The sequence below is a fragment of the Podarcis gaigeae genome (genome assembly GCF_964106915.1).
Source record: "Podarcis gaigeae genome assembly, chromosome: Z".
Classification (NCBI taxonomy): domain Eukaryota; kingdom Metazoa; phylum Chordata; class Lepidosauria; order Squamata; family Lacertidae; genus Podarcis; species Podarcis gaigeae.
This window is the reverse complement of record NC_139691.1, coordinates 16,046,525-16,059,369: the sequence shown is the minus strand read 5'-3', so window position 1 is coordinate 16,059,369 and position 12,845 is coordinate 16,046,525. Positions and strand designations below refer to the sequence as shown.

Below are 12,845 nucleotides of genomic sequence, written 5' to 3'. Positions count from 1 at the left end.
TTGATTGAATACCAATTACCAGGAATTGCTAGTGGGGACAGCACTGTTGGAACCAGGTCTTGCTTGTGAGATTCCCACTGGGGCATTTGGTTGGCCACTCTCTGTACAGGGTGATGGACTAGATGGGTCTTTGGCGTGATCCAGCTGCCAAGCTCTTCTTCTGTTGTTAAATATAAAATGTTCAGAACAACAGAGACAAAAAAACATACAACATCTCCAAAAACCATCTGTGGCCCCTTGCCTGCTGCTAGTAGGTTTATTAAATACATACACCCAACTTGGCCGAGAAGACTCCCTTTGTGCTGAGGTCGAGAGCCTTTGGATGAAAACTTCCCAGGAGGAGATGGGCTCCCTTTGTAAACTTCTTGAAACAAGGTGGCTTTGTCTCTGCATTTCACAAGGATCTGCCTTGCATCTCTCCCTGGGAGTTTCCCAAAGCCTTCACCAGCGATTGCTGAAAGGGAGCTTTATTCCTCCTTGACGGTCCACGCCATCATGGGAACCACCTGAGGGAGAAGGACAGGCGGGATCACAAAACCAGGGAGGGCAGATAAGCATGGCAATTACAAAAGGCTGCCCCGAGGGGTCTAGGCCTCAAAGCCTCACCGCCGTAAAAGGAAAAGACAAGGGACTCACACAAGGAACTCTGGACACCCATCTGGTCACTCAATAGCAGTGGTCAGTTGGCCCTTTGTGGGGTCTCCTTTCTGCCTGAACACCCCTCCCTGTTTCCCCATCATCCAAACTGAGAATGTGGCCATCCAAAAAGACAGGTATGTTTTGTTGGACCCTCGTAACAGAAGATATTGGCTTTTTCTTGACTTTTTCCTCTCTGTAGAAAAGGGGGGGAAGGGGAGGTCACCAGGGTGACCTCTTTGGTTATGTGAGATGCTCACTTAGACGCTGACATTATCTGCCCCTCTGCTGCTGTTGGCCTGACAGCCTTTCTGGGTCATGAGACAACCTGCAAAAGTGAGAGAGAGAGAGAGAGAGAGAGAGAGAGAGAGAGAGAGAGAGAGAGATGAACAGGACCAGCCATTCCAAATCTTCATATGAAGTCGTCTTCTACTGAGCGGTTCATTTGTCTCAGTATTGTCTACACTGTCTGGCATCAGCTCTCCAGGGTTTAAGGCAGGGGTCTCTATGAGCCCTACCTAGGCATGTCACTGAGCATTGAACCTAGGGTCTTCTGTATAGAAAGCAGATGCTGTACTACAGAGCTACGACCCTTGCTAGGAACAGGGGAAGTGACCTTGTACTGAGCCAAACCCTTGGGCCAAAACACGTGTTCTGCCATTGAATTACTGTCATCCATCTAAAACTAAAGATTCTAGTCCTCATAGGCCATTGGATGTGGCCTTATATATCTCCAGGATTTCAGGCAGAGAAGTCTTCCAGCCCTACTTTGAGATGTTGGGGATTGAACCTGGGACTTTCTGCATGTCAGGATCTACCACTGAGCTACAGCCCTTCCCCAAATTCTTCCTGCGATTCCTTGTGAGTTAACTTACAAGCCCTTCCTTTTAAGTTCACTAGGTGGTCTTAAGCAAGCCATTCTCAACCTGATTGTATGTTCATTTGCAATGTGAGGACAGTTAACACTGATCTACCTTACAAGTCTGTTGTTTACTTTCCCCAGCTAATTGTGTGGCATGGTTTGGAAACCAAAAACCACTAAATAACTTCTGTATTGCTATGCTTAATTGCATTGCTTCAATTTGTCTTGGGCTGCTTTTCACCTTTCTGTCTCTGGCTTAGTATTTAGATTGTAAACCTTTTGGAGGCATTGTCCTTCCTGCTAAGGTTACTTTATAAACTGCCCATTTATGCACGTTCAATAAGTGCGTGCAACAAACCCAGAAGTGACCCAGAAACATCATAACGATGTCCCTGAAACTAAAAGGGTGGAGCTGAGGCAGGGACGTAACAGGTTGTTCACAGGCTTTTTCAGTGGGTTTTCATTATACATGATTTCACCAACATGCATGGTGCCTTGGAATGTAACTCCTAGATAAACGAGGGGTTGCCTATACTTCGTATAAATAGCAGTATCTAATTACAGATTGCAAAAAGCTAAGTCTCCACGTTTGTGGCCACCAAGAACAGGGGCAAAGTATTTTTTCCTAGCCCATCTAACTGGCTGGACACACCATCATTTCCTCTTCTGCTTTAATAACCATTCAGAGCAAAAACAATGCTTCCCACTCTCACTCTGCATTGCCTGCTTGCCAATTCTCGCATTGTGACTAAGTCAGTTCAGAAGAGAGGGACAAGAATCATTGTCCTCCCTCTTAAAAAGTGCATGGAAACATGGATCCTTCCAGCCAAGGGAAAGGGGAGGAATTGGATTCAGTTCACATTTAAAGTCAAGCCTAACCAATACACATTTTCCAAAAGAATGTGAACAGAAACATTGCTACCCTTCGAAAAGTGCAGTTCTCCAAATTTTGCAATGACACTCTCCAACCAAGTAATGTAAATAAATGAATATACCAGGGTAGTGTGTGCATGAAAATGCATAGTGAAACAAACATACAAAAATGAATTATGAGAAATAGCTTTGCAAAACATCTAGATGTCAACCGATTGTCCATCCTTGATGTAAACAATACCCAACGCACCAACTTTGAATAGCCTGGGGTCCTTCTGTTTTAAATCAGGGATTGTGTCCAAGGGCTCCATTCCCCTTTAGGCAACCTTCTGAGACCATGTGCCAGTGGTGGGTGGGGCTAGAGGCAAAAGTGGGTGGAGTAAGGAATGTGAAAGCAGGGTAGTTTCTGACAAATTCACATGCTGCTCTCTCTGCTCCCCATCCAACAAGCTAGAGGCAGTGTCAAGGATAAATATACAGTGGGACGCTTCAGGTTACAGACGCTTCAAGTTACAGACTCCGCCAACCCAGAAATAGTACCTCAGGTTAAGAACTTTGCTTCAGGATGAGAACAGAAATCGTGCTCTGGCGGCAGCAGGAGGCCCCATTAGCTAAAGTGGTACCTCAGGTTAAGAACAGTTTCAGGTTAAGAATGGACCTCCAGAACGAATTAAGTTCTTAACCTGAGGTACCACTGTATTTGAGGGGTGAAAGAGGGCCAGTGAGGAGGGTGGCTTGGGGAAAAGAGGTATGTCCCTGGGGAGAGGCCTGGTGGGCTGCATTTGCCCCATAGTCTTGAGGTGTACCCTCCTCCCTTGCCCCTTATTCCATTGCTTAAGCAGTTCTATAACTCTCCAATGGCAGCCGCCAATCGGATGTCATCTCTTTATAGAAAATACTCTCTGTCTTTTCTTTTCTTTCTTTTTTATAACGAAGCCCTGCAGGAAGGCTACTTGAAACACTTAAATACTTTCCCCCTCCCTCTCTCCCCACCAACCTTTTTTTTAAATAAATAAAAAAGCAAAACGAATATAAAGCAGGCAGCCAACCTAAAAACACAATTTCGCATTTAAGCAACATGCTCAAGGTCACCAGAGTGACTCAGTAGCGTCGGAACGGAAGGCCCCGAATGCATGTGGCCTCCCCTCTTGCCAGGAGTTGAAAGGAAAAGGCCAGATCTGTTCAGGTGCTGAGCTCCGCACAGACCCCCCTCAATTGCTGTGGCACTCTGGTTCAGAGCCACCGGCGCTCTGCAGTGCTCCGGTCAGGATCGATCCTCCAAATGCAAAAGACGAGGAAAAGGCGGAACAGCAGAGGTGGGGGGAATGAGGAGGGAGGTTCCTACAATTAGCCAACAAGTGGCTGTTTTGTGAGGGATTGTTGTAGATGTGTTTTAAGTGGTTTTCAGAGTGGAAAATGTTAGGCACTAGAGCGATTGACAGACAAAGAGCAGGAAATGCATTAGGTTTTTTTTTTATTGGTCTGTTTTGAACACATTTGACATTACTCTATTAAGCAAGTTCGGTTCTGGCCTTTGGGAGACTATTAAAAGAGAGAAGAAAAGGGAGAGGAGGGGAGAGGGAGGCTAGAGGTGGATAAAGCGTAGAAGGGGAGGGGGAAGCAATATTATTCAAACAGGCAAGCGGTAACATAATGGCGGGAGGGACTGGAGCAAACTGTGCCAGCCAGATGGGACCCAAATGCGGATAACACAGGAGAGAATTAGCAAAACCTGGCATTGTCTAGGGGAGAATGGGCGCCACTTTCTCCTTAATAGCTCCCTCTATGTGATATAATAATGTCTCATTCAGATGCTGAACCCATCAAGGACAAAAGTCACCAGTAAGGAGCAAAAAGGGAGTTTGTGAGGAACAGGGAATATGTGTATATATATGTGTATATATATGTGTGTATATGTGTGTATACACATACACACACGAGAGAGAGAGAGAGATTTTCTACTGAAAATCGACAAACCATCGGAGCAACTTGACAAAATACACATCTACGGTGAATTAGAGGGAACTCAGCTCATTTGGGCAAAGAGGATGATTTGTGACAGCTGGGGGGGGGGCACAGATGGATTAAAGAAGAGCTCTGGTGTAGTCTCGACTAGTGGCCCATCTAGTCCAGTAGCCTAGCAGAAGCCTGCAAGGAGGATATTAGTGCAACAGTGTTCTCCCCTCCTGCGATTCACAGCAGCTGGTGTTCAGAGGCATTCATGCTATCAGTGGAGGGAAAACATGAGAGCCTGGCTGCTGGATCAGGCAAAAGGGGGCCCCATCCAGCATCCTGCTCCAATGGGAAACCTGAAAGCAGGATCTAAGCACAACAGCAATGTGCCCCCTCCTGTGGTTTCCAGCGACTGGTATTCATTACTGCCTCCAACTGTGGTTTGTAGATTTCTTTAAGGGCTTTCATCTTCCCCTCCCTCCCACCACCCAATTCAAACTCAGAGGCTCATCTCTACCAGAACTGTTAACTGCATGTGTTCAGAAATGGTCATATTGAGTTAGATGCCTGCTGGGGGAGTGATAGGCAGCAGGTGGGGCCACTGAAAAAAATAGCTGTGTGAGCCTTCAAAAGGTCTTGCTGCTGAAATCCCAAGTTCAGATAGACTGCTCCAGCTCAGAAGCTCTTCTTTCCCTGTCTCCCAGACAAAACATAACCTTTCACTGGATGCACAGTCCTATCAGCTGCATCTGGAGAAAGCCACACGGCTTTCCTCCATCCCAGAATGTGCATTTCCTGGATCAGGAGTTCAGTCCAGTGAAAGGTACCATCTGGCATCTCCAGTTGTCTTTCTTTCAAGCAAGACCCCCACAGCTGTCCTTTGAAGATAAACTGGAAAAAAACACATATTTTTAAGCTAATGGATAGAAATTAATTTTGGGTTTAATATTCAAGCAACCAGTAGAAGATAGGAACACGTTTCCTTCTGGACAGTCTTCTGAGGGCTGCTTCTCAGTGGTGGGTGGGGCCAGAGGCAAAAGTGGGTGGAGCACGAAATGCCTTCAACACCCATCTCTTTCTATCGTCCATCCAGGAAAGTAAAAAAAAAGTATTGGATGGACGATAGAAAGAGATGGGTGTTGAAGGCATTTCGTGCTCCACCCACTTTTGCCTCTGGCCCCACCCACCACTGAAAAGTAGCCCTCAGCCAGGCAAAAACACTCAGGTACAAAAGCAGGGCCAGTGAGGGGCGTGGCCTGGATAAATGGGGTGTGGTCAGAGAGAGAGTTCAAAGGGCCACAGAGAGAGGCCCAGAGCACTGCACCCAGCCCCTGGACTTGCAATATAGATTGGGGCTATGATCTTAGTGTAACTCTTCCAGAAGCTACACATGCACAAGTGTGAAAAGCAGGGGGGGAAGGCAGAAAAATGGAAGCCTCTTTTGCAGAGGAAGAAAACTGGTGAAAAATAAGAGGACAAAATCTTGGGACAGCGCTAGTCCAATAAGCAAGCACTATTGGTCAGTTGGTGGTTCCCTTTGATATTTAACCTTCAATCAGTTTTAAATTATTGTTGTCTGTCTCATGGCTGAAAGGCAGTGTCAAACCCTACAAAAGACAAAACTGACTACTGTTTGGTTTGGATGGAAATTTCCTAGGGCTGCCATGCGTCCAAGAAATTGGACTGTCTGGGAATAGGAGTGACAAAATGGCGTCAGGGCGGATTTTTGTCAAATTGGCAAAATGTCCAGGAAAACTCTGACGTATGGCAAGTAGGACGACTAAAAAAGAAACATATTTTTTAATTATTTTTTTTAATGCTTTAAAAATCCAAAAACAGGCTCAACCAATTTCATGTTTCTCAAAACAAAAGCAGCACAGGATTCAAATGACTGCAGTGGCTTTATTTTCTGGGAGAAGCAGCAGCAGCACCATTCCTCCAGCACACAAACGCGGCCTTGGTGAGGTGAGTGCTGGCCTATCATCTCTCCAGTGCCTGCTAAGGAGAGGTTTCCAAGCGGACCTTGCAGCCAACAGTAAAGACTGGGAGGACACTACAGGAGGGCTGGGGGCAACTTTCCAGCAGCCTCTGCCTCCCCTAGTGCACCACCACCACCACCAATAACATAGAACTCCTTGCACTTTGCTATAGGGAGAGGTGTGTGTGTGCAGGAGGGGGAAACAACCTCCCCACTAACTGTCTCACCAGGTCAAGCCTCCTCCTCTTCCTCCTCTGCTGACAGGCTGTGGGTGTTTGTGAGTGTGCCAGGAGCTGGTGTGTAGGAGAAGCTCTAATTGGGCACATGCACAGACATGTGCGTGCAGTCAGCCAACCTGCTCCCTCCACTACCTGATCTTCCCCACACCGGAAGCCTGAGGCTCCACCTCCCTTGGCATCTAGTGCCAGGAAAAGCCCCCCTAGGCTCTTCCAGCGCTATGCCTGGCAGGGCAACCCCTCCCCACCAGTTTGCAGCTCAAAAGGCCTCCCCCCCTTTTGGGAATATGGCAACCCTAACTTTTCCCATCACGATTCCCACAGTACCTCAGCTATTGTCTTGTCTTGAAAATTCACTCACACTTTGAAGAGTCCTCCATCAGATCCGACAATGTGAGAAACCCCAGCTGGTGTGGTTGGCAAAATGGGAAGTGAGGTCAATTCATAATTCCCTGTATCTCTATTCCATTATCTAGGGAGCAACTGGAGACTGTTTCCACAATCCCCCCCCCCCCATATTTTCAGTTTTTCTCCCACTCACACACATATGCCGCACGTACACATTCTGACATATATTATATTACAGGGACTTATGCATCATGGGATATCAATCTCCCATTCGGAGAGTACTAAACCACCCCATGAATTGTGACAGAGAGGTATGAGGGGCCCCTCCCTCCCTGGTTAACACACTCATGACATATGAATTTCCACTTTTGTTAAGCGATGGTTAACGGCTACTGGGATGTCTCCTTTCCTCCTCACTTCTTCCTGTCATGGCCATGTGAATAAATTTTGCTGCCTGAGGTGAAAAACAAGATGGCTGCCATTACAGTTACAGGAGCTGGTACTGGCTCAGACCCTGCAGTGTTCCTATTTTCCAGGGATGTCCCTGATTTATAGAAACCATCCCAGTTTCTTATTTGATCCTGGACTGTCCCAGTTTTCCTTAGGACATCCCTATTTTCATGGGAGAAATGTTGGAGGGTATGGAGTTATCCATCTCCTGAAGGCAATCCTGTACAGTGGTACCTTCGTTCTCAAATGGCTTAGTTGTCAAACAAATCGGCTCCCGAATGCCACAAACCCAGAAGTAAGTGTTGCAGTTTGTGAACGTTTTTCGGAAGCCGAAAGTCCGACACAGATTCCACTTGAGTTCAGGAAGCTCCTGCAGCCAATTGGAACATTGGTTTTCAAATGGTTTTGGGAACTGAACGGACTCCCAAAACAGATTAAGTTCGAGAAACAAGGTACCACTGCATAGGGAAGTTTTTTAAAAATGTTTAATATTTTATTGTGCTTTTATATATATTGGAAGCAGCTCAGAGTGGCTGGGGCAACCCAGTAAGATGTGTGGGGTATAAATAGTAAAGTTACCATTATGGAATGGGACATCCCTATTTTCATGGCTGAAATGTTGGAGGGTATGCTGGCTGAGTGTTGTTATAACACTGCTCTCTTCCACACCTGAGGGCAGTAGGTTGACTTAGAGGGCACAGGCCTGGCAGTGTGGTGCACACAGCCTACAACTACAGCGTGTTCCTGACACACACAAACTTCTCAGGGCTTGCTGCTTCAGGCAGCTGCTTCATTCAGCCCAGTATTAATATTTATATCTGTCTTGTCTCCATTTGAATAGAAGAAGGGCCCTGCTTGATCAGGCCAGTGACCCATCTAGACTAGCATCCTGTTCTCACAGTGGCAACCAGATGCCCCAAGAGGAAGCTTAAAAGTAGGACATGAGTGGAACGGCATTCTCCCCAGTTGCGATTCTTAGCAACTGGTATTCAGCAGCATTACTGTCTCCTATGATGGAGGCAGAACATAAAGAAGAGCCTGGCTGCTGGATCAGGCAAAAGACTATTTGAGCATCCTGCTGCCTCTGGGAAGCCTGCATGAAGGACCTGAGTGCAACAACACTCTCTTCCCCATTTGCTAATCCCAGCAACTGGTATTCAGAAGTAAAAATTATCCCCAACAATAGAGGTAGAACATAAGAAGAACACTGCTGGATCAGGCCAGTGGTCCTTCTAGCCCAATATCTGGTTCTCACAGTAGCCGATCAGATGCTTCAATGGGAAGCCTGCAAACTGGAACTAAGTGCAACAGCACTCTCCTCCATACTTGTGATTCCCAGAAAATGGTATTTAGAGGCTTGCTGCCTCCAACAGTGGAGGGAAAACAAAGCCATCTGTGTCACAGGGGGCCACTAACAGTGGCTCCCCAGAAGTCCTCAGGGGTTGGGCAAGGGACATAAGGGGTCAGGTGGTCCCTGAGGTATCCTGGAACCAAGTTGTTAAGGGCTTGTACCTGTTAATATAAGAACCTTGTACCTGACTTGGTAGCCTATACAAGCTCTTGTGGATGGGATCCTGATTATGCGGTCCTTCCTAGTCCCAAGCGTCCATTTTAACAGCGAGCTTCTGTTTTCCCCACTGAGGAAGGTTGTGAAGATCTCATCTGAGGACCGCTGGAAGATTCTTACAAGGTCCGCTGACCTTTCCCCACCCCAAGGCCATGTGGGCCATCTGGCATTCTGCTCAACACTAAACCAAAAGCCAGAAATGGCAGTTTCTGATTTTGCAAACAAGCAGAAGGTGTCCTGGGATTTCAGAGAGAGCCCTCAAAAGCCAGCCTCATGCGGCTTTATTTTATAGAGGTATTGATTAAAATAAACTAGGGAGACACGTTACATCTTTCCTCAAGGGTCAAGAGTTCAACCACCCAGCTGGTTTTTTACCCCGCCAGCCATGTTTTCAGAAACACTTGATGGCCTTCAGCGTTGGATTGAGGTTTCCCTCCCTCTCGCCTCCATCCCCTCAGAGAAGCTCAGGTCAGTCGATGGAAGGTAGGGGAAAGAGGCCCGTGAAGCCTGAGACCACTCTGAGAGGCAAAGTGCTTTAGCCGTGGGGAAAGGGTTTCTTTAAAAAAGAAAAAGAAAATAATAAACCAAATCAATGAAGGTCTACTGTGACATGTTGACCCCTAAGCTACATAGCACTAATAACATGGTTTTTAAGGTGTGGCAGTAAATCCTGTGTGGTGAGTTGAGCTCTCTAAGGTTGCAGGAGGGGGGGGGGAGTTTTAATAATGCAGCAGATGGCCTAGGATAAGGAAACAGGGGAGCAGAGATTCATGACATTAACTTTTACAAAGATAGCTTTGCAGAAATCATGATGGACACGCCTAGCTTAAGCCCTGAGGCAAAAGCAGTATGGCAAGGCAGAGAGGCCTCTTGCTCTCCCTCTCCCTCTCTTGAGTAGAAAGCCTCAGTAATGTCAAAGCAGCTGGTTTTGCCCCATAGAGGCCTGTGTCAGCCTACAGTAGAGGCAGAGCTTGTATCTTTGGTTGCAGGAGGCTCAAACCCCAATGCAACGGGGTCTGCCAGGGAGGGTTCTGAACGAGAGCTGGAATAATAATAATAATAATAATAATAATAATAATAATAATAATTTTTTATTTATACCCCGCCCTCCCCAGCTAAGGCCGGGCTCAGAGCGGCTTACAAGCAATAATAAAAACAAGATGAATGATTACAACTTAAAAACAAAAATAAAATACAACATTAAAATAATGCAACATTAAAATATAAAAATGTAGCCTCATCGCAGGAGAAGGAAAAGAAAGAAAGAGGAGGGAAAAAGAGAGAGAGAGAGAGAGAGAGAGAGAGGGAGGGAGGGAATCAAATTGGCTCCAAGCCAAAGGCCAGGCGGAACAATTCTGTCTTACAGGCCCTGCGGAAAGAAATCAGATCCTGCAGGGCCCTGGTCTCATGAGGCAGAGCGTTCCACCAGGCCGGAGCCAGAGTTGAAAAGGCCCTGGCTCTGGTTGAAGCCAATCTAACTTCTTTAGGGCCTGGGACCACTAGGGTGTTATTATTTATGGACCTTGAGGCTCTCCGTGGGGCATACCAGGAGAGGCGGTCCCGTAGGTACGAGGGTCCTAGGCCGTGAAGGGCTTTAAAGGTCAAAAGCAGCACCTTAAATCTGACCCTGTACTCCATCGGGAGCCAGTACAGCTTGAAAAGCACTGGGTGAATATGCTCCCATGGCAGAGACCCGGTGAGGAGCCTCGCTGCAGCATTCTGTACCCGCTGGAGTTTCTGGGACAGCTTCAAGGGCAGCCCCGCATAGAGCGAATTACAGTAGTCAAGCCTGGAGATGACCGTTGCATGGATCACTGTGGCCAGGTCGGGGCGGGAAAGGTAAGGGACCAACTGCTTGATGCGGCGAAGGTGGAAAAATGTCGCCTTGGCCGTTGCTGTAACTTGCGCCTCCATGGAAAGGGAGGCATCAAGGATTACACCCAAACTCTTAACGGAAGGCAATGGCACTAATTGGGCCCCCGCAAGAGAAGGGAGTTGGTCCCTCATCCCCATGCCATCCCGACCTAGCCATAGGACCTCTGTCTTCGAAGGATTTAGTTTCAATCGGCTCCCACAAAACTATCCAGCCACAGCTTCCAAGCATCTGGTCAGTATGTTCGGGGCCGAGTCAGTGTGGCCATCCATCAGCAGATAGAGCTGAGTGTCATCAGCATATTGGTGACAGCCCAGCCCATAGCTCTGGATAATCTGGGCAAGGGGGCGCATAAAGATGTTAAAAAGCATCGGGGAGAGAATTGCACCCTGCGGCACTCCACACACCAAGGAGTGGCGCAACAACATTTCCCTCCCTAATGCCACCCTCTGTCCCCGACCAGAGATAAAAGAGCACAACCAGTTACGGGCTATGCCCTGTATCCCTACGTCTGCAAGGCGGTGGTCCAGAAGATCATGATCGACCATGTCAAAGGCTGCTGACAAATCTAAAAGGATCAGCAGTCCTGACCCGCCTCGATCCAGTTGTCTACGGAGATCATCTGTTAGGGCAGCCAGAGCCGTCTCCGTCCCAAAACCAGGACGGAAACCGGACTGAAAAGGATCTAATGCCGATGTTTCCTCCAGAAACCTACCAAGCTGTTCAGCAACCGCTCTCTCAATTACCTTACCCAGGTATGGAAGATTTGAAACTGTGCGGTAATTGGATAGGTCTAAGGGATCTAATGAAGTTTTTTTTAAGAGTGGACACACCACTGCTTCCTTCCATTCCCCTGGGAATGTCCCCGTGTCAAGGGACAAATTGATAATTTCAACCAGGGGGGTCCGCACAACATCTGGACACTCCCTAATCAGCCAAGACGGGCACGGATCAAGGAGGCAGGTGGTGGGCCTACCAACTTGGAGGAATCTATCCACATCAGTAGGGGGTATCCGATCGAAATGGTCCAACACTGGACCTGAAGTCAGTCGAGGGGCCTCCAGTTCAGTCACTGTATCTAAATTGGCAGGGAGGTCACGGCGGAGCAACAGGACTTTCTCCGCAAAAAAACTCGCGAATGCCTCACAGCTGTGGGTCGAATTTGTGCTTAAATTTGGTTGTCCTCCTAAGGACGTTATTGACCTAATTATTTTAATGTTGGGGTTTGAGCCTCCTGCAACCAAAGATACAAGCTCTGCCTCTACTGTAGGCTGACACAGGCCTCTATGGGGCAAAACCAGCTGCTTTGACATTACTGAGGCTTTCTACTCAAGAGAGGGAGAGGGAGAGCAAGAGGCCTCTCTGCCTTGCCATACTGCTTTTGCCTCAGGGCTTAATAGAATAGAAAATTCAGACCCGTTTAAATTTCAACAATATGTTAACAAGATGTGAGTGAGACATATCATGTGTTGACTTGTTTTCTGATTTCATTTGTGGAATGTGATTGTGAAGCAAGCTTTTTTTAAATAAAAACTTGTTAAGAACATAAGAATGTGCGAGATCAGGCCAAAGGGGGCCCAACTAGCCCACCACACTGTTTGCACAATGACCAGCTGAATGGCCTAATAGACGTCTCACAAGCAGACCCTGCACTCTCCCCTCTTGCAATTCTAAGCAATGGCACACTGAGGTGAAGTTTTCAATTTCATTTCTCATTTTTCCAATTTTAAATTTGGTTTTCAGCATTTCTACATCAACTTGCATTTTCTTTTTATGAAAGGTCCACATGAAGTGGTTAGAGTGTTGGACTAGGGTTCAAATCACCACTAGCCCATGTAGCTTGCTTGGGCCATTCAATGCCTCTCAACCTAACCTGCCTCATGGGGTTAAATGAGGAAGAGGAGAACTATGTATGCCACCCTGAGCTCCTTACGAGAAAACGGTGGGTTATAAATACAACAGATAAGTAGATAATAAATAACATTGTTCAACATTTTCAATGCAAATTTCTGCCAACCTACACATCCTTCTATTTCATTGATTTATTTTAATTTTTAAAAAACGTATAT

At 46.9% G+C, this 12,845-nt stretch overlaps 1 protein-coding gene across 9 annotated transcripts in view; it reads right to left on the bottom strand.

Moving 5' to 3' along the window:
- Positions 1 to 12,845, bottom strand: part of LOC310836376 (uncharacterized protein) — a 43,017-nt gene that overhangs the window by 13,214 nt on the left and 16,958 nt on the right. For 5 of the 9 annotated variants that reach the window (XR_014560051.1, XR_014560054.1, XR_014560056.1 and 2 more), the window contains one exon: positions 20 to 964. Coding sequence is in view for 1 of the 9 variants with exons in the window: in XM_083721497.1 (XP_083577623.1) it covers positions 953 to 964 (12 nt within the window). In the remaining 8 variants the exon portion in view is untranslated. The remainder of the gene's footprint in view (positions 1 to 19; positions 965 to 12,845) is intronic. The other 4 variants (XR_014560052.1, XR_014560057.1, XM_083721497.1 and 1 more) reach the window with 3 other exon arrangements.